At 56.3% G+C, this 24,908-nt stretch overlaps 1 protein-coding gene across 4 annotated transcripts; it reads left to right on the top strand.

Annotated features, from left to right (window-relative positions):
- Positions 1-10,239: 10,239 nt before the first annotated feature.
- Arid5a (AT-rich interaction domain 5A) lies at positions 10,240-23,102 on the top strand. Of its 4 annotated transcripts, none has more exons than XM_046420084.2 (7): positions 10,240-10,359; positions 17,805-17,920; positions 18,635-18,755; positions 19,048-19,100; positions 19,533-19,630; positions 19,924-20,083; positions 20,458-23,102. In XM_046420084.2, exons 1-7 carry the CDS (start codon positions 10,356-10,358, stop codon positions 21,670-21,672), a joined length of 1,767 nt encoding a protein of 588 aa, XP_046276040.1. In that variant the 5' UTR covers positions 10,240-10,355; the 3' UTR covers positions 21,673-23,102. The 4 variants fall into 4 exon arrangements, with proteins under 4 accessions (XP_046276040.1, XP_058427375.1, XP_046276039.1 ...); XM_046420083.2 differs by having other exon boundaries at positions 10,243-10,359; positions 17,802-17,920; XM_058571392.1 differs by lacking the exons at positions 18,635-18,755; positions 19,048-19,100.
- The last annotated feature ends 1,806 nt before the right edge of the window (positions 23,103-24,908 follow it).

Raw genomic sequence — 24,908 nt, 5'->3', positions numbered from 1 at the left:
TGACCTTGAGATGGGACAAGCTGGTGACAGGAGTCCCTGGCGCTGCCTGACCTACTCCATTCTGGCAGTTCAGCCCTAAAAGATGATTTGTTGAAATAAATAAATAAAAGATAGATCGATAGGTCCGTGTTTCTGTCCAGGTGAACCTCGGCTCAGTAAAGCGCTGTTAATTGGGGCTTTGCCGTGGCCACTAGGATGCTAGCCCGAGGGCAAGAGCCGCCAGCCAGCGGGCCTGGACATGCAGTTGGGGAGGTAGGGGGATGGGCAGGTGTCCTGAGCCGAACCTTGGGCGGTCCTTTTCAAGGTGGCTTCTAGCTGGTTTCTATAAAGGGTGCCTGAAGTTGTAAGGATGGGTACAACCTCCAGCAGGGCCAGCCTGGACTTCTAGAAAGCTTCTGCCCAGGGCGTGTGTGGGCCTTCGCAAGCTGCTGAGAGGCTAGAAGCCTGTAGGATGGTCTGAGATAGGTCATGGTGCAGCAGGGCCCCTGGGATAGGTAGAGGGTGACCTCTGTGGGAGGGGTGTGAGGACCCTGGGCGCCCAGGGGAGGGCAGGAGTCCACCTCCCCTACAGGTCTCTTCCGACCTTGGCCCTTCCTGGCCCCTTTTCCGGGTGGAAAGAGGAACTGTGCAGGAGGCTGGGGCTTTCAGCGAGGCCCGAGGGGCCAGCGAGTCTCTGGCTCTGGAGCTCCCTGCCTGGCACTCGTCTGGGCCCCAGAGAAACATCGGTGGCCATGGCTAACCGAATTGTTCTTTCGGTTTGAGCCAGCACCCCTTTTTGACTCAGATCCGGGTGAGCAAGGAAAGCGCTTCTTCTTGGGACCGGAGGAGCTGCAAGATCGAGCATCGGTGGGGAGCAAGCACATGCTCGGCACCAAAATAGGAAAAGAAAAATGCTTGGAAAGAATTTGCTGTTTCCCAGCGACTGTGGACTCGCACTGTCCAAGTCAAAGCCTTGGGGGACCTCCTTGTTGTGTCTCCACTCACATCAGGGGTGGGCATGGGCATGGGGACCTTTTGCGGGTTTAGTGCCCTCCCCACCCCCAACAATCTCTGGGGCCCACCACCTCTGAGCCTCCCCAGGACTGTTTCAAATCCCTGGGGTCACGGGGCTCCACAGCTGTTTGCAGACTTTTTCTTGCAGCGGATCTGCAGTTCTGCTTATTGCTCCTCCAAGTGACTCACAAGGGGACGTGGGGATTTCTGAGCTGTTTCAAAACTTACCCAGAATATCAGGGTTTTCATGCAGCCCTGGTTTAATTAAAAAAAAAAAAGAAAGAAAGAGAAAAAGCCCCAAAGCTAACAACATGTGACACATAGGTGCAGAAGTGGGAGGGGGCCTTTCAGGACCCAATGGCCTCTGTGCTATGCTGGAGCTGGATTTGGGACCTAGTTTTCCCGCTCCCTCCCCCAGGCCTGGTAGACCTCTGCCTTCTATGTGGCCCTGGGGCCCTGGTCGTGCATGAGCACTGGGAGAGTTTATGAGGGGCTCCTTCTGGGGGCAACAGGGCTAAGGCCTTTAGAGGAAATAACTCACCTAGTGCATGACACTGCTCTAGGAGGTGTGAGGGCAGCTATTATGCTATCCCCATTTTATAGATGAGGACACTGAGCACGGGTAGCCAAACAGATCTGGGGCACTTGGTTCTCATCAGGAGAAGGATGCTTGTCATTTCTCTGCTCTGCCAAGGCAGATCCTACCCAGCCACAGGCAGGACCCAGACTCTCCAGAGGAAGGTTCCCTTTTGCAGAGCAAGCAGAAGCAGGGTACCCTGAGCGCCTCAGGGAGCTGAGGTCCTAAGCAGAGCTCAAGGTCAAGATTCAGTTCACCCTCTTCTACCAGGGGTCAGCAGCAGCAGAGAGGGCTGCAAAGGGGATCTCTCCCTAGCTGGCAGCCTAAGGCTAAAGGGATGGAGTGACCCGCCAGGCCTGCAGGTCACCAGCCTTGGGACTCCAGTGAGACTGGAGCATGTGGGAAGTCAAGACCCCAGTATCATGAATACCTTGTCCTTAGCAATCTGGAGGTACTGGCCAGCGGGGAGGGCTGCATGGTCCCAGGTGGTGGAGTGGAGGCAGGGGGTGGGTGGCAGGAGCCTCTTCCTCCACCCCCCTTCTAGGAATCATCATGGAGCACCTCCTCTTCCTTCTGAATTCCTTATTTACCAACCCTAAGATCACCTGAAGCCCCTGTGAGCTCTCAGACAGGTCCCCCTCAGAACCTCAGTTTCTTCTTCTGGAAGACTGTAGCCTGCATGCTGCGGCCCTGACTGATAGGAAGGGCTGTTGCTAGCCGGGGAGACAGCCTCAAAAGCTGCTGGCCTGTCACAATGTCATGAGACTGTCCATAGGAGCCTGGTGTTGTTACCGCTGTTTACTAGTGACGAGTCCTTGCTTCCCTGAATGCTGAAGTATAACACCAGCTAAGCAGGCCCAGGCGAGCATAGAGTGGACAGTGAAAGGTTTTATTAAAGGACAGAAGAAAAGACTTCTCCCCAGAGGAAGAAGGGGACCCAAAAGGTGGAATCCGTGGAAGGGAGAGGTCTTCCCTCTTTTAGTCTTCCCACATTCCTGTCCTTTGTTTTCCTCTCTCCTGCAGAGACAGAATGCAGGTGGGAAGGCCAAAAGGTGGGAGATGGGGGGGGGGCGCTGGAGGAGTAATCTGGACTGGAGGGCCTGGGGTGATTTGATTTGCACCTCCCAGTTTGCTGGGTGCTGCTTCATTAGCAGTTCTTTAGGATGGGTTCCTGCCCTTGGGGACATTAACATTTCAATTTCCCCAGGTGCTGCTCTGGTTTCCTGGACTCCATTCTCGTTAAGGTCTCCATTTTCTTTATTGTACTGGATATTACCGGATTCATCCAACTACACTAACTACCTACCTTTGTCAGGGAGGGGTGTGCACCCAGCCACCCCCAGGCCCAGTGTTGTCCTCAGCCCAGGCCCAAAGCCCAGAGAAGCCCCTTCCTTGCAGCCCTCCGCCTTCAGCTGTGACCAGTGCCACTCAGGACTGAAGCCAAGGTGGGGCCAGAAAGTAGTTCTAACAAAGCAGAGGCCTCTGGGCCAGCCCTGTGGGTGAAGATCCCAGGGCAAAGGTGGGCACCTGGAGAGGAAGGGGTGGTGCCCTGACCTGGGGACAAAATCCTCAGAGGCTTGCCGGCTTGCCAGTGCGTTACAGTGAGGACGGACGTGTTTGCGTGAGGCTCTGTGCGAGCCGTGGTCTCCTCTGTGTGCAAGATGCATGCGCTCCCGCACAGACGTGTGAACGCAGGTTAATGCCCGTACTGCTGGGTGTGCAGCATGTACCAGAGATTGCGCACTCCTGGTCGGCAGAGTGGGAAGGGAGGAGTGTCTGCAGTGCAGACAGGAGCACTTAGACCTCGGTTCACCAGGAGTTCTCCCTGGCGGGTGCTGTTCCCCCAAAACACCCCATATCTGCAAGGCAGGCAGGTCCCACCTGTGACAGTCGCCAGGTGTGTAGCTGCAAGGCAGTGAATGAAAGCAGAGGCCTGTAGCCAAAGGCTCAGGAGTTCTTGGGGCCGGTGGACCCCAGACCACCCTGAGCCTGGCCGCTTCAGCTTCATATTTGCAAACTCTCATTGAAGCCAGATTTGCAGATAGGTAGTTAGTGTAGTTAGGTAAATCTATCGAATAAAATAAAGAAAATGGAGGCCATTATAGAGAATGGAGTCCTGGAGAGCAGAGCAGCACCTAATTGAAATGTTAATGTCCCCAAGGCCCGAACCCATCCTAAGGAACTGCTAATGAAGCAGCTGCCAGCAAACAGGGAGGTGCTAATCCAAAAGCCACCCCAGGCCCTCCCTGCCCAGATTACTCCTCCAGCCCACCTGTCCCCCACCCTTTGGGCCTTCCCACCCGCATTCCATCACTGCAGGACAGAGGGAAACAAAGTCTGGAGTGTGGAAAGCTGAAAGAAGACCTTAGCTATAAAAAAGGGAAGACCTGCCCCTTCCATAGATTCCACCTCTTGGATCCCTTTCTTCCTCCGGGGAGAAGTCTTTTCTGCTGTCCTTTAATAAAGCTTCCACTGTCCACTCTATGCTTGCCTCGGCTGCTTCTCTAATGTTATACTTCAGCATTGGGGAAGCAAGGACTCACCTGTAAACAGCGGTAATACCATGAGTTTATTTGGTGAGCAGGAGTTTGAGCAGCCTCTGTCCCCAAAACCTGGGCTTCCAGGACTGAAGGGATTCATGGGGACTACTCAGGCTGGAGATGAGTCACTTACCTTCATCTCAATTCTTCCCTGCATTTGGGCATCTTGGCCAGACCCTGGAACCCCACCAGGACACTTAGGTCCTTGAAGCTACTACCTGAAACCTCATTAGGTTAGAACTTCAGAGCCCAGCCCCATGAGGCCAAGGCCAGGACTTGGGGGCTACTCAGTCTGGGACTTCCCTTGGGTAGACAGATGACAGTGCTGAGCAGAGGGACCAGTATGTGGCCAGGGATAGGCCCTCTTGGGTGTAGGGAAGAGGCCTGTTGAGTTGGGGGGGTTATGTATTATTTCTTTCACAAGCTCAGAAGCACACTGCTGTGGTTTGAATATAGTGTGTGTCCCCAAGGGTGCATATGTAGACACTGAATCTCACTGTGAGGAATCAAAGGAATGGAACTATAATCTATGGTGTCTAGAGGTGGGGCCTTGGGGATGCGATTAGGATTAGATAAAGTCACCAGAGTGGGACCTCATGATTGAATCTTGGTGGTTTTATAAGAAGAGGTAGAGGGCTGGGGATGTGGCTCAAGCTGTAGCGCGCTTGCCTGGCATGCGTGCGGCCTGGGTTCGATCCTCAGCACCACATACAAACAAAGATGTTGTGTCCGCCAAATACTAAAAAAAAATAAATATTAAAATTCTCTCTCTCTAAGAAGAGGTAGAGACCAGAAGACAGTCTCTCTCTCTCTCTTTCTCTCTCTCTCTCTCTCTCTCACACACACACACACACACACACACACACACACACACGTGTTCTCTCTCTCTCTCTCTTGCTATGTGATGCCCTGCATGACCTGGGGACTCTGTCAGCAAAAAGGCTATCACCAGATGTGGCTCCTCAACTTGGACCTCCAGAACCATGGGCCAAAATCAACCTCCATTTTACTTTTTCTTTTTATGTAACTCACCCAGAGCCTGGGAGGATTCTGTTCTGTTCTGGTGACAGGCGGAAAGGACAGCCTCTTTGGTAAAGAGATTTTTTAAAAGAGCCTAACTCACTTCAGACCCTGCTGTGTCTGCCTCAAAGCATTTTGTGGTCTGCTTGAAACTGGCTAGGAGGCCGGGAAAGGCTTGAGGCCTCTGCGGCCAGATCTACCTAGGACCCAGGTGAGGGCCACCAAGGGCAGCTTCTTGATCAGCCACCCTCCCAGGTTCATCCTAGTCCTGCCCCTCAGGATGTCAAAAGCAGCGCTAGCAGCCACCCTCCCCCACCCCCCAAGCCTGGGTGTGCCCTAGTCCATGTCCTCCTAATACAGGACAACCAAAGAGAAAAAGCGACAAATGGAAACTGAGGAACACCCCGCCTCCCCATCCCCCGCACAGTGACTTTCCTGGAAGTCAGAGGCAAACTGGAACCTCCGCAGAGAGCGCGGATCCTCACTTCCCATCCCCATGTCCCCAGTCCTTCTTTTGGGGGGCTGGCGTGAAGCTACTCGGATGTCAACTGCAACTGGGGGCGGGCAGGAGGATCGTTGAAGAAAGGGGAACCCCAGAAATCTGTCGGGTCCAATCCCTTTCCTCATTCCTCTCGCAGGGCCGCCACCACGAGGGCCACCAGTCGCTTTGACAGGAGACAGCCCCAGACTGAGCAGAGGGACCAGTCTATGGCTAGGAATAAGCCCTAGGTGACAGGGTAAACTGAGCCCCGGCCCCCGCTGCCCGGCCCCAGCTGGCTGGCCCAGCAGCGCCCGGCACCCCGCAGCCGCGCCCGGGAGGGGCAGCGCCGCGCAGCCGCGCCCGCTCTGGCCGCGCTGGCCGGGCCCTGCAGCCCGCCTCCCGCCTCTGATGTAAGCTGATATTTTAATTCTCTTACAAGGAATGGTGTTTAGAGAAATGACTTAACCCGATTACTCATCGTCTATAGTGACTTGGCCCGACTCCGAGGCTATTCCTAGACGTGACGCTCGAGGCTTTGATTCTTTCTCTCTTTACTTTTGCTCCCCGCCACCCCCCCCCTCGTGGTTTTTTTTTTTTTTTTTAAATCCAAGAAATTACATTCTGACTACGCGGCGGCTCCGCCCCCTACTCGTCCCCCTTGCACGGCATCCTGGGAGGTGTAGTTCCCTCCGAGGCCCCAGGTGCGCTGCAGTTGCTCGGCCCTCCACCAACAGCCCCAGAGGAGCGTCGGGGTGCGGGGGCCGGCGGGACAGAGGTCACATAACCGCTGCATGCCTCCGTTTACCTATCTGTCAAAGGAAAGGGACAGCCACACAACATAGGGTTGAAGGGCCAGCTGAGATCTCGTTCTATGCAAAAGTGCTACACAGACCCCTTTATTAAGAATTCGTAGTCCTGTGTATTTTGTGCTGATCTCCAGCCTACATAACCACTTGGTGACATAGAGTGACTCTAGTTATCCTGATCCTGAGACCTGGCACCTGCACCTGGCACACAGTCAGCCTTCTTCTTCCAGTTTGTGGTGGAGCCTGTGAACTTGTACAGTAGTGTCTGTCCCTCAGTGTCCTCAAGGGCACTCTGAGGACAAATATATCGATCACTTCTAGGGACGAGGGTGATATGCAGGCGAGATGCAGGTGCAGCGTTGGCTGGAGTAAACCTGGTCACCCCTCCCAGCACCAGGCCTCATGAGGCTCAGTGACTGAAGGAGCGACCAATTCTCCAGGGTCCATGTTGCAGGAAGTTAGGGACTTTGTTCTGATTGTAGCTATGTCCCGGTGTCTAGGTCAGTGTGGCAAAGAGTAGGACCACAAAACACATGTTGGCTGAATGATTAGATGAAGGGTTGATTCCCTGCTTCCAGATGAGGGACCTGAGCTCCTGAGCTCCGAGGGGAGAGGGGAAGAAAACCCCAAATTCCTCTCCTGGCCCTGCTTTCCCCTGCCCCCCAGGGGGGTACTATTCAGGGCTCTGGCTCAGGAAGTGCGGGCTCCCAGGTTTCTCCCTGCTGGGGCTCGTGGGGTGAAGTGATTGGGTCACGGAGGGGCCCTCAGCCCAGCCCTAACCCAACTAGGGAAGCTGCTCCGGATTCTGGGGGAGGCAGGAGGGAGCTTGGGGCAGGTACATCCGCGGCTCCCTGTGGAGGGCTGCGGGAAGCCAGCATTCACAAACCCTGGAGACCATGCCCAGCCTCTTTCAGTCAGGAAGCTAGCCCTGTTGATTGGGGACTCAGCCCTATCCCAGCAACACCCCCTCCCTTATCCCCAAAGGCCAAAAGCTATTCTTGTCTTTTTCTAAAAGAGGCATTTGAAACCATGAGCCAATTTTTTCCATTCCTGAGCTTGGGTATCGTCTATTTCGGGCGTTTGTTGTTTTCCGTGAGTTGCAAATGCCACCGTGAAGCCGGCCTTTCCTGGACAGCTAGCCTGGGAGGGCAGCAAGGCAGCGCCAGCGTTAAAAATACTTCCCGCTTCATTTCTCCTTTGAAAACAAAGCCCTAGGGGCCTTTTGCAACTGCTGAGCCTGGGAACAGAGCTTCTCAGGGCAGAGAACTGGCTGGGTTTCTGTTCTCTTAGTGCAGTGAATGGCTTTGCAGGTTTCAGAAGAAGCAACAGCACTGACTTTGCTCTGTGACCTTGGGCTATTTGCTTAACCTCTCTGGGCCTGGTGACCAGATGATCTTGAATCATCTGAGAGTTTCAGGGTGAGAACACCCCCAGGGTCAGTTTCTCTTCTTAGAAACGGCCAACAAGGGTGTTAGAAGTCAGCTTCAGCTCAAAGTGTCTGGGAACACTTTGGGAGTGCCTGGGCTTGGAAAGTGTTGTAAGGGGGTCTAGAATGTTCTCAGCAAGATTCTTGTACTTGACAAAAAGATTAAGTGTCATTAAGAGGAGAATAAATACACTATGATAAAGCCCTGTGAAGGCACAGCAGCTACTAGAGAGATGCTAATCTGTGTTGTAACTAGAAAGTTCCCCAAGATCTGGAGATTATTGAAAAATCAAGTGTGGGATGGAACAATCAGAATTGTATCATTTTGGGGCTGGGGATGTGGCTCAAGCAGTAGCACGCTCGCCTGGCATGTGTGCGGCCCCGGTTGGATCCTCAGCACCACATACAAACAAAGATGTTGTGTCCGCCGAAAACTAAAAAAATAAATAAATATTAAAGTTCTCTCTCTCCCTCTCTCTTTAAAAAAAAAAAGAATTGTATCATTTACTTAAAACACACACACACACAAAAATAAAGATACATATTTTACTATACACCATGGATATGTGTATTTATGAAAATACATAGGGAACATTCTAGAAGATTTTATCCAATCTGATAATGGGGAAGGAAGGGAACTAGATTTGGAATAGTGCCAAAGAAGACTGACTTATTTGTAATGTTTTTACAGGAAGAATGTGTTTATTTGTGATGGTTTGTTTTTCTTCTGGAGACATTGAGGGGCTAGGTAACCCCCTCAGGCTATCCTGGGCTGAAATCCTGTGGTTGCAGGAGGAAGTGGCTGCAGGCTAGAGGTGGAGGTGTGTGAGATAGAAGCTTGAGAAATGGAAATGTTTATGCTTTTAGGGAGGCAAATAGAGATATGGTTCCTCTGCAGGATTTATTGGTGTTGTAAATTACTTTCTATTGCAAATAATTGCCTTAGGATACAATTACACTTAGATCATATTGTTCTCAGGTTGGTCAGGCAGGTGTTGACTTGCTGGGCCTCTGCTCAACAGGCCCTGACTGTGAGAGTGTGCCCCGCTGCCTGAATAGCAGAATAACCTGCCTGTGGTGTGATGCGTTCCTGCTCTGGAAAGGAAGTGAGTTCTGCATCTATCAGGGCATCCAATCCAGGAGAGAGGCTGGCCTAGACTGTGGTACTGCCTGCTTCAGTGGTGGGGCTAGAAGCCTGTTAAGCTTCCCCATGGCATCCCATGATAGTGTCTCTGTCACAGCCTTAGCTCTCTTGGAGGGAACAGTGACTTGTAATCTTGAAAGTAGGAGGCACTGTTAAAATCACCATTCTAGTGATTATTCTGGGCCATTAATAAATATTGACAATGATGTGTCTGTACCAAATCTGCAGATGGTATCTCTTACAGACCAACCTATGAGGAGGTGGACAAGGGGTTTATCCTACAGAGCCCACAGTGCTGTCTGCTCTGGGCTGAGTTCTGTCATCCCAGGGCCAAAGGGTAACAGCCAAGGTATTGGGGTCACCACACTGTGGCCTGGTCCATTAATTTAGAGGAGCACTGGTGTGCTCATGGGCAGCGAGGAGTTCAGACAGGTTGGAGTGCAGATAGGGCTGGGGGCCTCTGTTCTGTTCTGGGCCCTAATGACTGGGTTTAGCTCAAGCTCCACCACCTTCGCTGTGTAACTTGAGTTAATTAATCTCCCAGACCTTCCCTTCCTTTTACCCTATAAAATGAGGATGATGATTGTGTGAACTGCAAAGAGCTATTATGAGTGTTAATCAATGAAACTTCTGTGTACCTACTATGTGCTGGAACAGATTTCAAGTCCAACACGGTATTTGCTGATACTTGACGCTCCTACAATCCAAGCAGGTCCAAGTGACTGCTATGCTGGCTCCACATCTCTCCTTGCCTCAACTCACCCTCAGCCTCACCAATATCTCCTTCAGCAGGGGCGCTCCCCACTCTGCACTGCTCAGCCTGTAGCTGCCACACTGCACGACATATGTGGACACTGGCTATTAAGGTCGGGCTGGAGACATCAGGCATTATGGAATCCCACAGAGGCTAGGTCTGGCCCCTATGAGGCTAACACTAACCACTTGGCCCAGGACCACTTTAAGTCAAAAAGTCAAAAGCACTTTGCTTACCCCACTCAGTCCTCAGTGTATTGCTAACAGCGAGGAGGACTTTTCCAAAACTCTAGTTTTACCCTTAGGGGGACAGGTACAAGGCCGCCGCGGTCTGGATTCCCGGTGATCCTCCTCCCTTTCTAGGTTGCGAGGCGGGGAGCGGGGCGCACACTACAACTCCCAGACTTCCCCGGGCTCATGGGGCGGACCCTGACCCCTCCCGAAAGAACTGGGCTGCCAATGGGAGCCCAGGCGGGGCGGGGCTGCGCCCGGGCGGGGCGGGGCTGCGGGAGGCGGCTGAGAGCCGTGCCGCGAGTCAGTCGCGCCCGGAGCGCGGGTCTGGTCAGCGTCTCCGGTGCAGTGTCTCCGGGCGGCGACGCGGGACCTCGAAGCGCCATGGGTAAGCGTCTCGGTGGCCCGGGACGGGGCTCGGGGGCCCGCGGGGAGGGCGAGAGCGGCGGCGCGGGACTCCTCGTGCCCTCGCGGCGGCCGGTGCGGCTGTGCGGGGCGGACCGGGCGGGAGCGGGTTCGGGGACTCGGGCGCGCGGAGCGAGCCGGGACCCCGGCGTCCACACCCCGGCCCAGCGCCGGAGGGCGAGGCTGGGCGTCCGCGCGCGCTCTTCGAAAAAAGGAAAGACAAAAAGTTTTGGCGGCCAGGGGCTTCCCGGGCGTTTATTTCGAAACTCTTTTCGCCGTCTCTTGCCTGAAATTTACCAAGCCCTGTAGGGTTCTGTCATCCCACTTCCTGCTGCGGTTTCAATCTCGAGCTGGTCTCAGCTAATTTGTTGTGACAGCTGTCAGCAGCAGTTTCTCTGCCCCCGTCCCCTCCCGCCCCGTGACAGCCCCGCGGTTCTCAGAACCCGCCGCGCCGCCGAGAAGAGGCGCCGGGTCCGCGGTGCGCGGCGCTTCCCACCGCGGCCGCGTTTCCTGAAAGTGACTGCGCGGGTTTTGAAGAACTTGCTCAATGCGCTTTGAAGAATCCACTGTTCCGCTTTCGGCGGAGGGGTGTGTGGATCGTCTGGCGGTTGCCGGCCGCCGGCCCTCTGTCCCTGCTCTTTCCCTTTTCCCTTCTGTCCCCTCGCCTCCCCCTTTCCTGTCTCTTGCCCATCCTCTCAACCCGGGGCAGAGAAGAAGTAGCTTCCCTTTGCTCTCCTCTTGTTCTTCTGCCTTTACCCTTCTCTTCCCTCGGCACTCCAGCAGGCACAGGGTGCTGGCCAGGACAGTGAATGGGGAGAAAGGGCAAAATGCAGGTAGTGAGCGTGCAGGGAAAGTTTCGTTTCGCTCTCAGCAGGAGCTGGGGGCGCAACCTGGGCGCCACATCTCCAGCGCTGCGCGGTGTCCAGGGGTAACTGCCTGGCTGGGGTCACACAGCCTTCCGCCCGTGCTCCCTCCAGCGCAGTGGGTCAAGCCGCACCTAGGGACCCCGAGGCTTAGTGAGGTTCTTGGTCGATGTGCTTTCTGGTCCCAGCATCTGTTTGTTTGTAGAGTCTTGGACTAGCAGGGAGGGGCCCAGGGGCCCAAGGAGAGTAACAAGTGCTTTACGCCCCCACTCTTACGAACTGATGCATCCGAAGAGTCTCTGCTCCTGCTGGTGGTGCTAAGGCACAGGCGAGTGGGAGATGGTGGCTGGGAGGTACCACCTCCACAGCAGAGTTACAGAGTGTAGTCTGGACCCACCTGGGGCCTCCAACTGGACATGGCAGAGGTAGAAAGGGCTTTAGAATAAGCTCCTCACCTTTGATTTATAGTAAGAGAAGCAGAGGCATTGACCAGCTCAGCTTTGGCACTGGGAGGGACAGGCCTCCAAGACTCTTTGCTCTTTCTGCATTCCCTAGGGTCTCTTTTTTTGGTTGGAAACTAAGCTGGAATGGCCCACCTTCCCTTGAAGGCCGGTGCCCCAGGAGGGGATCTGCCTCACAGCTTGGACAAGTCAATTGCCCCCACATCCTGTTTCTCCATAGGTGGGGTGAGAAACAGGAAGCCATCCACAGAAGGAGCTCTTCAGGTTACCATCCAGCATCTCCCAGACACTGGGCTGGGAGAGGCAGTGCAGATTCAGCTTCATCCTGGGATGGGTTCTTTTAGGACATTCCAGAACTGAGTAAAGAGGGGCAGGGTGCTCCAGGGAGGCTCAGGAGTTGGCAGTGTCCCATTCTGGTGCCCCCATGCCCTCCTGCCTTTCTGTACCTCGCAATGCTCTTGGCTTGACCCCAGCTGCTCCCAGACCCTGTTCCTCTCCCCTTTGCCCAGCTTAGGTAGTGAGCTGGGCTCTGGTGAGTGCTGCACCCTGAGTGAGTTCTCAGGTCCCCTGCCGAGCCCCTTTGTCCTCAGTGCTGGCTGTTGGCAGGTCTCCCCGCCCCACAGGTCTCACTGCCCACTGGAGCAAGCTCCATGCCGAAACTCTGCCAGCAGCTTGCTCCTGGGCCCCTAGTGGACTGGCTGCTTCAAAGGCTGTCTTTGTTTGGGCTTCAGCTTTCCCTAAGAGAAATGGAAGCCAACAACCCCAGGCAAGGGGGTGGGGCGGTGTCTGCTGGTTGCTATTCGGGCTGCTGTTGCCATTATTTTCGTAATTGACACAGTGTTCCTAGTCATGACTTTTTATGAAAGGAAGTGTCACTTCCTTCCCATCACACCAATAGTGAGTGGGGCGTAATACTCAGTTAGCAGGCCCCCACCTCCAGGCTGTGTGGCCTCTAACTAGTCACAGCCCCTCTCTGGGCATCAAGGCTATTTGAGATCAAGGTTCTCCTCCCACAGGCACAAGCTGATATTCCTGTAGTGCAGTGAGATGCGATGGGGATGGGGAGGACAGGTGTGGCTCTCATTCAGAGGTGTGCACACACACGCCTTGTGGTTTGTGGGGGGAACCTCATTTCTCATTTTCTTTTCTCTTGTAATCCTTTTTATTTTTATGTGGTGCTTAGGATCGAACCCAGGGCCCCACATGAGCTAGGCGAGCGTACTCTACCACTGAGCCACAACCCCAGCCCCTCATTTCTCATTTTCTTCCACTTAAAACATTGGCCCATCGAGTGTAGCACACTCATAGATGGAGAAACTGAGGCACGGAGTCAGTGACTGAATTGGTCAAAGATGCAGCTGTGTGGGGCCCCAGCCCCCTGGCCAGCTCTGCTTTGCTCTGCTCTCTTCTGATGCCATTGTTTGGCAGGGGAGGGGTGGGCTCACAGGGCCACCAACTTCCCCTCACCCACCCACCTACTTTCCCTAAGTCCCAGTGAGACTATTTGAGTCTCTATGCCTTTACCTTCTGCCCTTTGCAGGGACCCCTGCCTCCCACTCCAGTAGACAGCCCTAGCCAGGGGCCCACCCCCTACTCTCTGTGGCAATAGGTGGCAGTCTCTTAAAGGAATATCAGTGGATGACAACAGTTTTCCTTCCTTCCTCAAGATGTGAACACAACAGTCCTTATTCAAAGATGGCGGGGGCTGGGGATGTGGCTCAAGCGGTAGCGCGCTCGCCTGGCATGCGTGCGGCCCGGGTTCGATCCTCAGCACCACATACAAACAAAGATGTTGTGTCTGCCGAGAACTGAAAAATAAATATTGAAATTTTCTCTTTCTCTCTCTCTCTCTCTGTCTCTTTCTTCAAAAAAAAAAGCTTAAAAAATTTATTTAAAAAAAAAAAAAGCAAAGATGGCGGGGTTTCTGGGGGGCCTCTGAAGCCGGGGGATTGACGCACACAGTAGATGTTCTTTCTGCCCAGGCCTGAAGCCTGTTGACCTGCCCCTCTTGTCCACACAGACCAGCTGTTAGGGGAGTGTCAGGGTCATGTGATGCAGAGTTGGTGGGGAGAGTGGGCAAATCTGCACCCTCTGAGCAGAGATAAGGAAACTGGGGTCTCCCCAGTCCCATTAAGACAACCTAAAATACTCTGCGCTCAGGGTTGAGTGACTTGGAGCAGTCAGACTGCTCTGGTTCTGAATCCCAGCTCTGTCACTGGAAAGCTGTGTGACCTGAGGCACCAGGTATGACAGCTGTTAAAGGGGGAACTAGTGATACCCCCAGTGAGGCTGGGAGGAGTCAGTAAGGCAGGTGCAGGGCACCAAGCCCAAGCTGGCCAGAGCTCTGATTTGAGTTGGTAGAGCATCAGGTGCAGAAAGGGAGTTAGGGGCTGGGTGCGGTGGTGTGCACGGTGATCCCAGGAGGCTGAGGCAAATGAAAAGGACTGAGGAACCACCCCTGGGTTCAATCCCTAATAACAAAAATTAAAAAAAACTTAAAAAAAAAGGGAGTTGGAGAAGGGCGTGAGAACACACACTCAGGGAGCACACTGTCTTGGGAGCGAGTGACCCAGCTAAGCTCCTCACCACCACAGTTTAGGATCTGGTAGTTGAGCTTGACTCTCACTTGAGCCTTGGAATGGAACAGAAATCAGATTCCTAACCCACGAGGATCCTTGGGCAGAACTCCTGCCTCACATGCTGCTAGTGAGGGCCTAGGGCACAGGGACCCTGGCTCATCTCCTGGCCCCACCACCCACCCTCCTGGGGACCTCTGCCAGCAAGAAGTGAGCAAATCAAAGGGGACTTGTAAAGTCCTGCCCTCAATGATCAGGACTTCCCTAGCCCCATGGCCAAACTGCATAGAACTCAAGGAAACCAGGAATAAACTCACTGTCAAGGGCACAAGGGCTTTAAACAAGGAGCCTCAGAGCTGCAGGGGGAACCTAGCACGAGAGGCACCTGGTCCCGGAAAGACAGATAGACATCAGATGGGTGATTTCTCCTCTGAGTAGTTTCTAAATGGGTATGCAATTCAGAGTACCATTGGTATTTGGTTTTTTTATCTTTTTATTTTTGTGTGTTTTTGTTTAGAGAATGTGACCAAATTTTCCTAATATTTAGATGGAATCTTCCCCCCCCCCCCGCCATGGACCTTTATTTTATCTATTTATATGCAGTGCTGAGAATTGAACCCAGTGCCTCACGCATGCCAGGCAAGCGCTCTGCCACTGAGCCATCACTCCAGCTCTCAGACGGAGTCTTTTTAAAAGAGGAGTACTGATGTCTTGCCCTGTGGATAGATAGCACAGTCTCACCAAGCTACAAAAATTAAAAGTGCACCTAGGCCAGTGTTCCACCATGAACAGAATAGAGTAGAAAGACAGTGAATGGAACAGAATAGAAAGCCCCAAAATAGCCCCAGATGTGTTCCTTAAAAGCATTGAGATTATGGAGAGGGTGGCATTTCAGCCACGGGGGGTGAGGGGGGTGGGGGGGAGGGCAGGGTCACCCAGTCAGTACTGGCAGCACTAACCCCCAGGAGGCAGGGTTGGGGAAGAGCATGGTGATCCCTGTATCCCACCTCACGCCACAGCCTCCAGATGTGTCATCACCGTCACTGTTGTTTCCTAGACAGAGAAGGTCACGTCTGAATGACATTTGTGTAGAGAGCAAGGGTTTCTTTTTGAAGCTTGATCCACCTTCCCCCCTCACAGATCGACTCAGGGCAGTGGCAGTTATGAAGGGGTGGGTGGGGTAAAGCTAGGAGACCAGGGTCCCCACTCCAAGAACTCCTTCCCTCCCGTGCAGAACTAGGCAGGCAGGCAGGGCCCGCCCCACGTCTGTGGAAGTGGGTTTCCAACTTATTTTTCATTGCAGACAGAACCCTTTTTCCCAATGAAGATTTGCCTGGAATCCCAGTCTATAGATCATCAGAGGTGTGAGGGATTAGGGTGGCCAGGGACAGGACAGGGGGCACCTGGATCAGGAGAGAGGGGCTCTTCTGGCTCTCTCACTAAAACTGGAATTGGGCGCCCAGAAGGCGCCAGGACAGATGGAAAGCGCTTGAAGCGCTTGGGAGAGAATGGAGACCAAGTTCATTTGGGGACTCAGTAGGACACAGAGATCGAGAGTGCCTCCCTTTGTGGCTCCAGGCAGGAGCTCTGGTCCTGTCCCATCTGGGTGTCAGTGGCTCTGACTGGTGACCTCCTTTCCAGGTAACCCTAGTGCCCAGCTCCACGTTTTCCCTGAGCAGGGCCCAGGCAGAGCTACAGGTTCCAGAACCAGAATCATCAGAAGGGACTAGAGGTCCTCCAGTCCACCTGGCCACCTGCTGGGGTGCCCCACATAGGATCAGACTTAGAAATGCTCCCCCAGGTGATTCTGATGGTCCAACCACCATCAGGTGGTTGTTGTTGTTTTGTTTTGTTCCTGAGATGGGTCTTACTGTGTTGCCTAGGCTGGCCTCAAAGTCCTGGGCTCAAGCAATTCTTCCCCAGCCTCCCACCGAGTAGCTGGGACTGCAGGCATGTGACCCTGTGCCTGGCTTAGCCAACTCATTTTTCTGAAGTCCAGGGGTGGTAACATGACCCGTGAGAAACCAGGTCACACTCAGAAATGGAGAGAGTCCTTTGGTGCCCATGCCCAGGATCTGAGGCAGCAGGCAGGCAGGGAGAGGAGGAGGGCCAGCCTGGAGAGGGCCTCTTACGGCCCGGAAGCTTCTGGAATTCAGAGAGTTAGCAAAGGATTTGAGCCTTTCTCCCATTTCACAGAAGGAATGACCAAGCCACATAGTCACAAGAACTTGGTTGTAAGGGTATTGCTCTGGTGGGTCAGTTGTTAGCCTCCTGGGTTCCTGGAGACTGGCTGGGTCTTGAATTTCGGAAGCCATCAAGCGGGTGGCCTGGGTGTCTCTCTCTCTGATCAGCCTTAGGTTGTTCCCTCCAGATTTGTTGACTCTTTATCAGGGCTTTGCACAGGTGGATGATGACCCTGGTTCTTTCTGGTTCCCGCAGCCCTGGGTCCTGGTGGTACCAGCTCGCTGTTCCAGGGGAGTCTTCCTGTCTGGGATGAGGGAACCCCACAGGTTTCTGACAGTACAAATACCCGGAGCTGGAGCAAACTGGGAATATGAGCCCTTTCATTCCAAAATAACAAGAAAGGGCTATCATCTGATGTGGGTTCCTGGTCTAGGGATGCTGCCAGCCTGCCTTCTGGCCCAGGTGGTCTCCAGTGGTTGTGTTTTTGTAGCTGCAGGCACACGGCTGGCTGCCCTTAGCAACATGGACCCTGTGTCTATGAATGGTTGTCATGAGCCTTGCTGGTTCCTGTTGACCTGGCACCTCTGTGTGTGGGGGCTGGAGGCCTCCCTGAGGTATCAGGGTTACATTGGTGACAAGCAGTTTTGCTAGGATGACTGTGAGCAACTACGACAATGAGAGGGACGTGCTGGGGCTGGCTGGGGCCAGGGAAGGCCACCCAGGGAAGGGACTTGCAGAGACCTGTAGGGCCCTCAGGACCCTTGCTAGTAAGGGCAGTTTGAGGCCTAAGGAGGGGCAGTTAGAAGGCTGCATGTGCTTGGGGACAGGCCAGATGGGTCACAAATGGGCACTCGTCTCTTCTGCATGATCCCTGGAAGAGCACCTGTCCTGGCTCCAGGGGTAGCTTTGGGAACCACACACATGGGAGCCTTGGTAGCATCCCTGATTTGACCAAGTTGTTGTGAAACTTCCTTCTGGATGTGGGCAGGTTTGGGGGTCTTACCCGCCTCCTGACTTGCCCCTGAGAAGGCTTTGGGCTGGGCTTCTTCAGAGACTCGGGGAGATGGCTGGAAGTGAAGGGAAAAAGGGGGCGTGTGCAGAGGGGAGGGCCAGGGAGGGGAGGGGCTGCCTGTCCAGGGTGAGTCCTGGGAGTGTGTGCTTGCGGTTTAGAGGGACAGCCTTAGAGGGACAGCCGAAGGCAGCCACGGGACGGGTGGGCAGGGGATGCTGTGGGAAGAAGGCAAGGACACCTCTGGGAGTGGGGGGATGGCCCGCGGCCCCTGTTCTCTGCATCTCACAGGCTCTCCTTCCTTTCCCTCTCCTTTCCTCCCTCTCTCCCAGCAGCACCCCCTGTCAGAGGGAAAAGAAAACAGTCAGAGGAGGGCGAAGCCTTGGAGCCCCCTGCGTCCCCTAAACCGGATGGTGCGCAGAGCAGGAGCCAGAGCCCCATCCAGCTGGAGGTGAGTTCCGCAACTCCCCAGGGCCACTTTCCTGCCACCCTCAGCCTTGGGGGACTTGGAGCCTCCTCAGCTCTCAGGAGGGATCCTGGGCCCTTTGCCAGCGGTGAGTTCTGGACAGACCGGGGCTCACCTTCAAAGGAAGATGGTCAGGATGCTGACCGTGAACCAGGCAAACGCACTATTCTCTCATGTAAACCTGCATTTCCACCCACCCACCATTCAAGTTGGCATCGAGCTGGCGCACGGGGGTAGGGGATGCTGTCAGCCCTCACAGCAGAGGCCTAGTGGACGTCGCCTGAGGAACAGCCCACGGTGCCTAGAAGCCCTGGGCACCCCAGGGGCCTGGAGTCACCTTCCAGGGACTCAGTCTGATGCAGGCGCTAAGAGGAAGATTAGCAAATCAGGGGCACGATGAGGAAGTGACCCTGTCCAGGAGAAGGCAGGGCTGCCCCTATGGCTGCCTCCAGAGCCTCTGAAGCTCCTGGACCCTGGGCACTAAGAGCTGGCTCCATGCCAGCATGACCCAAAAACTCTAGTCCTTGAGCCCATCCTGCCTGGAGCCCTGTCCTCTTCTGGTGCCCTTGCAGGTGACTGTGCAGCCCAGGGCAGGGGCTTGGGGCCAGCGCCTTGTTCCTCCCCACAGACAGAGGTCTCTGGTGTGCCTAGCCACCCACCAGCTGGGACCTGTGCCCACGCCGCCCGTTCTTTCCCCAGGACGCCCCCGAGGCAGGCAGGGAGCGGGAGGAGGAGCAGGCCTTCCTGGTCAGCCTCTACAAGTTCATGAAGGAGCGGCACACACCCATCGAGAGGGTGCCCCATCTCGGCTTCAAGCAGAGTGCGTCCTGGGGGAGCAGGCAGGGAGGGGGGCCCAGCAGGGGATCCCACCCAGGCAGACTGTCAGGGCAGGCCCCTTGCTCTGGTGACCCCAGACACTGCCAGCCCACAGGGGTTCCGAATAGAAAGGATGCCTCCCGGCAGGTTCAAGATCAGCAGAGGTGGACTCCATCCACTGACCACTGGGCTGGAAGTACGCAGGGCCCAAGTAGTGGCCCTGTCCGGGTGTGTGCAGGGTGCAGGCTCCCCTCTCCTGCAGAGCCTGACAACGGCCCTGCCCCTCTTCCCTCCAGTTAACCTCTGGAAGATCCACAAGGCGGTGGAGAAGCTGGGGGCCTACGAGCTGGTAAGCTGAAGGCCCCCGAGTCCTCGCCATGCTGCATGACCCTACACATCCCTGCTGCACCCCAGGAGGGCCGCGGCAGGGGCCAGCCAGCAGGGCTGTCCTTGCTGCGGATGGACAGGAAGAGCCAGGATCCTCAGCGCAGCCCTGCTGGCTGCAGGGCAGAGGAGGGGTGCGCCTGGGGTACTTTGCTGTTCTAAGCAGGTTTCCCTCTCTCCCCATCTGTTCTGCCTCCTGTGCTCCAGAACCTGCTTGGGCCAGCAGTCAGGGGCCCTGGGAGGAGAGCTGGCCGGCCGCACAGCCCTCTCCAGCCTCCCGTCCCCGCCTGTGGCTGGAGGAGTCTCTTGCCCCCATCCCTGCGAGGGTACCTGGTGCTGCTGGGACCCCACTGCCAGGGGGCACCCATGACCCTGCCCTGACACAGTGTCCTTGCAGGTGACAGGCCGCCGCCTGTGGAAGAACGTGTACGATGAGCTGGGGGGGAGCCCAGGCAGCACGAGTGCAGCCACGTGCACGCGCCGCCACTATGAGAGGTACGCGGGGATGGCCACCTCGTGGCCCTGGGCCCAGGACACCAGAGGCTTCCCTCCTAGGGCCCGGGCAGAGCGCGGCTGGGAGCGGGAGCCTGTAGGCCAACGGATGCTCTGTGCACATGCCCTCTGACCTCATGGGGCCCGGAGTCGTAAGGTGGCAGGACAGAGCTGGCAGCTTTGGGGTCAGAATGGAGGGAAGTCCTGGTGGGGGAGGTGGAGTGGAAAGGTAGCCAGGCGGAGGCCAGCAGTGTGGTGGCCTCTGGCCTCCTACTGACACACCCGCTCCTCCCCAGGCTGGTCCTCCCGTACGTCCGGCACCTGAAGGGAGAGGACGACAAGCCGTTGCCCCCCTCCAAGCCCAGGAAACAGTACAAGGTGGCCAAGGAGCCCCGGGGGGATGACGGGGCCACCGAGAGGCCAAAGAAGGCCAAGGAGGAGAGGCAGGTGGACCAGGTGAGCCCCAGGTGGTGGAGCCTCCCCATCCCCTGTCCCTTGCACCCCCCTCTGGGGCCCTCCTGCCCATCCTGACTGCTGCAGAGCCTCCGCTGTGGAGGACCCAGACTGACTGAGGGCAGGACCCGGGGGCTGCAGGTCCTCTGTGATGGTCATGCCTGGGCTCTGAAGTCCAGCTCACCCCTTCACCCAGCCCTGTGTCCTGCTGAGACACCATGTCCACTCAGAGGACTGGACGCCTTGAGAAAATATTCCCCAAAGTGCTGCAGAGGCCCACAGTGGCCCCTGGACACCCCTGAGCCCTGCTGCTGCAGTTCCCCGGGTCGGAGGCATGGCCTGCACCAGCCCTGAAGCGTGGCCTTTTCTCCTTCTAGACGGTGCCAGGAAAGACCGAGACGGGCACAGACCTGGCACAGCTGCCCAGCCAGGAGCCCCCTAAGGACAGCACAGAACAGCAGGGCCCAGTGCCCGGGACCTCTCTGCCCCTTGTGGGTGCCGGCAGCTGCCCTGAGGCTTATAAGCGGCTCCTGTCCAGCTTCTGCAAAGGGACACATGGCATCATGTCACCACTGGCCAAAAAGAAGCTCCTGGCCCACGTCAGCAAGGCAGAGGCCTTGCAGTGCCAGGAGGAGGGCTGTCTCCACGGAGCGGGTGGCCCCAGCAGGGAGCCCCCGGAGCGCCCCCGGAGCCCCGAGAGGCTGGCTGAGAGTTCCAGGCCCCAGCTGCCCCCTCAGGGACCACAGGCCCTCGGTGGTACCCCCAGGGTGGAGGCCCTGGCGGAGGCCCAGGCGGGCCCCAGCCCACCAGCCCCCGTTTTCACAGGCTGTTTCCGTGCCTGCCGCACTGAGGTGCTGAAGCCCGTCAGCCGGCACCCCCGGGACTTCTTCTCCAGCCTGAAGGACAGGGTGCTGTCGGAGCCTCCTGGCAAAGAAGAGGGGCCTTCGGCCAAAGAGCCCCCACTGATGTGGGGTGGGGACGCCAGCCGTCCCTCTGCGTTCCATAGAGGTGGCTCCAGAAAAAGCAGCTTCTACCCCAAGCCCAAAGCCTGCTGGGTGTCCCCCATGGCCAAAGTCCCTGCTGAGAGCCCAGGGGCCCCACCCCTGCTCCCCGGCAGCCCAGGCCTGGGCAACAAGCGCACCTGGGAAGAAGAGGGCTTTGCCCACAGCAGCAAAAAACTTCGGGCAGTGTCTCCCTTCCTTAAGGAGACAGATGCCAAGGAGGGCAGGACCAAGCCCACAGCACCTGGCCTGGCTGTCTCGTGCCTGCTGGGCCCAGGGCTGGGGCCTGCCCCGCTGGACGCCCACAGGGGTCCCATGCTACAGTGCCCACTCAACTTCGCTAGCACCTCAGACCCTTTAAAGGGTCAGGCTGCTCTCCCTTTCAGCCCCCTGGTCGTCCCTGCCTTCCCGGCCCACTTCCTGGCCACTACAGGCCCTGCACCCATGGCCGCTGGCCTGATGCACTTCCCCCCCACCTCCTTTGACAGCACCCTCCGCCACAGACTTGGCCCGGCGTCATCAGTCTGGCACGTGCCACCCATGGCAGCCTACGCAGCACCCCACTTCCTGCACCTCAGCACCAAGCTGTAGGTCAGAAGGCCGGTGGCTCTGCTGCGGCCTGCGCTGGGTGGCCTGGCCCAGGCAAAGAGGGAGGCAGTGGGAACTGGCTGGTCTCAGGAAGCAGCCCAAGGCCTTGGAAGGTTGGGGCAGGGTGGGCAACTCCCTCTTGGCCCCCCAGAACAGAGCCCAGGAGCAGGGGAGGGGCCGAGGAGCTGGACAGCAGACGGAGGCGTCCAGGTCTCCCACAGAAAGTCTAATAAAAACCCCAGTGTGATTGCTGCCAGCCCTAAGGTGTGTACAGTGGGACCTTTGCAAGGACAGACAAGGTGGACACAGGCCTGTGGGTGGGACCACCAGTGCAGGAGCCACCCTGGGATCTGGAGGCCACCAGTCCACTGAAGAGCAGGCCCACAGCAAAACATGGCCTCGTGAGCTCATCCCAGCAGGCCTGGGGCTTGTCCTGGGCCTTCCACCCATTTCCCTGACTCAGCCTGGGGCTACTGGGAGTCACAACAGGCAGGGGACAGGCTCTGGCAGGCCAGGTCTGGGCCACACAGTGCAGCCAGCCCTGGTGACTCCAGCAGAGGAGGACTTTGTTTCTTGCTGCCCCAGGCTGGTCTCTCCTGGGCTCAGTGGGACTCCGAGGCTGCCCTCTGGTGCCTGCGGGGCAGTGTTGAGCCAGTAAGCCTGAGCCCCAGGCTGGGCTGCCCTCATGGCGGACGCTTCACAAGGGCTCCTGGGAGGCAGTGCTGCTGTGGGCCAGGCCAGCAGGTGGCCTTGGGTCTGCACCATCAGTGCCCGTTCTGCCTGCTGGAGCCATGGCGGTAGGGAGCTCCGGCTGCAGACTGGAGAGCACAGGTGGGGCAGCTGATGACAGAACCCAGGACATGCCTGGCACTGGGAACTGGGTGGCCAGGGAAGGAGGCGGGTGCCTCCCAAGCAGGGTGTCGGTCACCACTGTTGTGGGTACTTAGACTCTGCAGGGGCATCTCCTGGTTCCTCACCTCTTTCCTAAGGGGCACCAAGATGCCAGCTTAACCGTGTGTGACCTACCCATATCATATGTGTCCACATGCTGCCATCTTTCCAAGCCTGTGGACGCCCAGTGGGTGACAAGGCAGAGGAACTGAGTCCTGCCCATGCTCCTCCACAGGTCATGGGGAGTCATCCCCTGGATGAGAGGAGGTGAGGCATCCTGCCTGGGATGGGGAGGGATCTGCAGGGTCCCCTTCACCTGCAGAGCAACACTGGCTTCACCTGGTACAGTGGTGGCCTTGTGGCCCAGGCAGGGCTTGGGTACAGATCTCATCACCGTGGTCATGGCGCCCTCTGGAGGCAGGTGTGGGGAATGCGCACCTGTCCTAAGTGTACAGATGGATGCACGAGCTGGCAGGCTGCGGGGAGGTGGAAGGCCAGCAAATAAATAAAACAGCATATGGAAATGGTGCTTCCGAGGAAAAGGGCTGAGTGCGTGTGCAGTTTTGTTTGCTTTGAAACTTACATGTTTGCCACTTAAGCCTTTCTTAAGGGTACATTTTAGTGGTATGGAGTGTGTCTTCACAGTGCTAGGCAGCTATCACCGCCACCCGTTTCTGCATGCACACGTTCAAATAGAGGGACCAGGGAGGGTCCCGCTAGAATATGGCATTGAGCAGTGGTTGAGAGGGGACAGAGGGAGCTGTGTGTGTGGAGCTGGAGAAGCAGAACAGGGAGCATCCGGTCCCCAAGGTAGCAGCAGGTAAGTGGGTCTCAAGAGCTAAAAGGCCTGGGAGTTTGGAGCAGAGGGAGCAGGTTGTGACCCAGGCTAGGGAAACAGTCTTTCAGGCCAATGCTGCAGGCGCTCCTCACCCGGGCTACACCAGCCTTGGTCTCCTGCTTTACCAAAGCCCCGTGGCTTCTGGGTCTTTTGGGTGGGGCTTGGTGCCCCTGGGACAAGGGCAGATGGGAGCCCATTCTCAGAGACAAGGGAAGGGTGTCTGGGTGCAAGTCCGGGGTACCTGGGGCTGTGGACCTGTCTGGCCAGTGCTTCCGCTGGTCAGTGGGCAACTTGGCTAGGAAGGGGGTTTGGAGGAGAACCGTGATCTCAGGAGCAGACAGTAGCTTGGAAGGCCCCAGACTGCATCTGGGTGAGTTTCAGTGGAACCAGGCCACCGGCTGGGTGCAAAGCTTGGTGGGGGAGAGGTTATCCCGCGGGAGTTGGGGGTTGGGTGGTTGCGGGGAGCCCTGGTGCTGGAGGGCCAGGGCTGAAGCTGCCGAGGTGGAGCAGAGGGTGGGTGGTGGCACCGCAGACTGCAGACTTAAACCCCAGTAACTGGGCACGCAAGGCTGGGGCGATACAGGGCCACGGAAATGGCAGTCAGGAGTGTCCTCAGGGGTGCATGCAGAGGCAGCCGAGATCTCAGAGAGCCTGGATGTGGGGAGCCTTGAAACTACCACAAAGTGGTACTGTGCAAGCACAGTGGACCAGCGCTAGGCCCACAGGGGACTAGGGTCCACAGCAAGGGCACCGTCCAACTACAACTAAAGAATAAATATTAAATGTGTGTATGGGAGGTGAGGATTTACCTTGGGGCAGTTTTACACATTGAGCTATATCCCTGTTTTTATTTTTATTTTGAGCCAGGATCTCACTAAGGCTGACTTGCAGTCCTCCTACCTTGGCCTCCCACATCTTTGGGATTATGGTGTGTGCTTCTGCGCCTGGCTAAACATTTTTTAAAAAATACAGTTGACCACCCTTAAAAATCAAATTTCATGGCTCAGGGGACTGAGGCAGGAGGATTGAAAGTTCAAAGCCAGTTTCAGCAACATGGCAAGGCCCTAAGCAATTTGGTGAGACCCTGTCTCAAAATTAAAAAAAAAAAAAAAAAAGATATATGGAAAGGGTTGCCTCACATGCACAAAGCCCTGGACTCAATCTTCAGCACTACAAAAAAAAAAGGGCGAGTGACAGAGAGAGAAAAGGAAAGGACTGGGGATGTGACCACGTGGAAGCACCTCCTGTTGCTGAGCAATGCTCCCCATTGTCCTCTCCCATGGCCCCAGCCAGCCCTGCCACCTGCGGGCCATTCAAGCCGAGCTCTGCCGATGCTCAGCCACTAGGGGGCAGCTTCGGTTCTTTGCTTTTGGAAGATCAGCTTCCTAATTGAAAGGACTCCTGCCTTCATGCTCAACACTCCCAGGGGTTCCAGGTAGGAGTGCAGGACAGTCGCTGCGCTCCAGCAGGGGTGGGGCAGGGGCAGTGAGGTGGACGGGACCGGGCCCTG

The sequence above is a fragment of the Marmota monax genome, unplaced genomic scaffold, assembly GCF_021218885.2.
Source record: "Marmota monax isolate L192 unplaced genomic scaffold, Marmota_monax_Labrador192_F-V1.1 WCK01_AAM20220418_F8-fsc00178, whole genome shotgun sequence".
Lineage (NCBI taxonomy): Eukaryota > Metazoa > Chordata > Mammalia > Rodentia > Sciuridae > Marmota > Marmota monax.
Note: the sequence above shows the minus strand (reverse complement) of the source record. Positions and strands in the feature narration are given on the sequence as shown.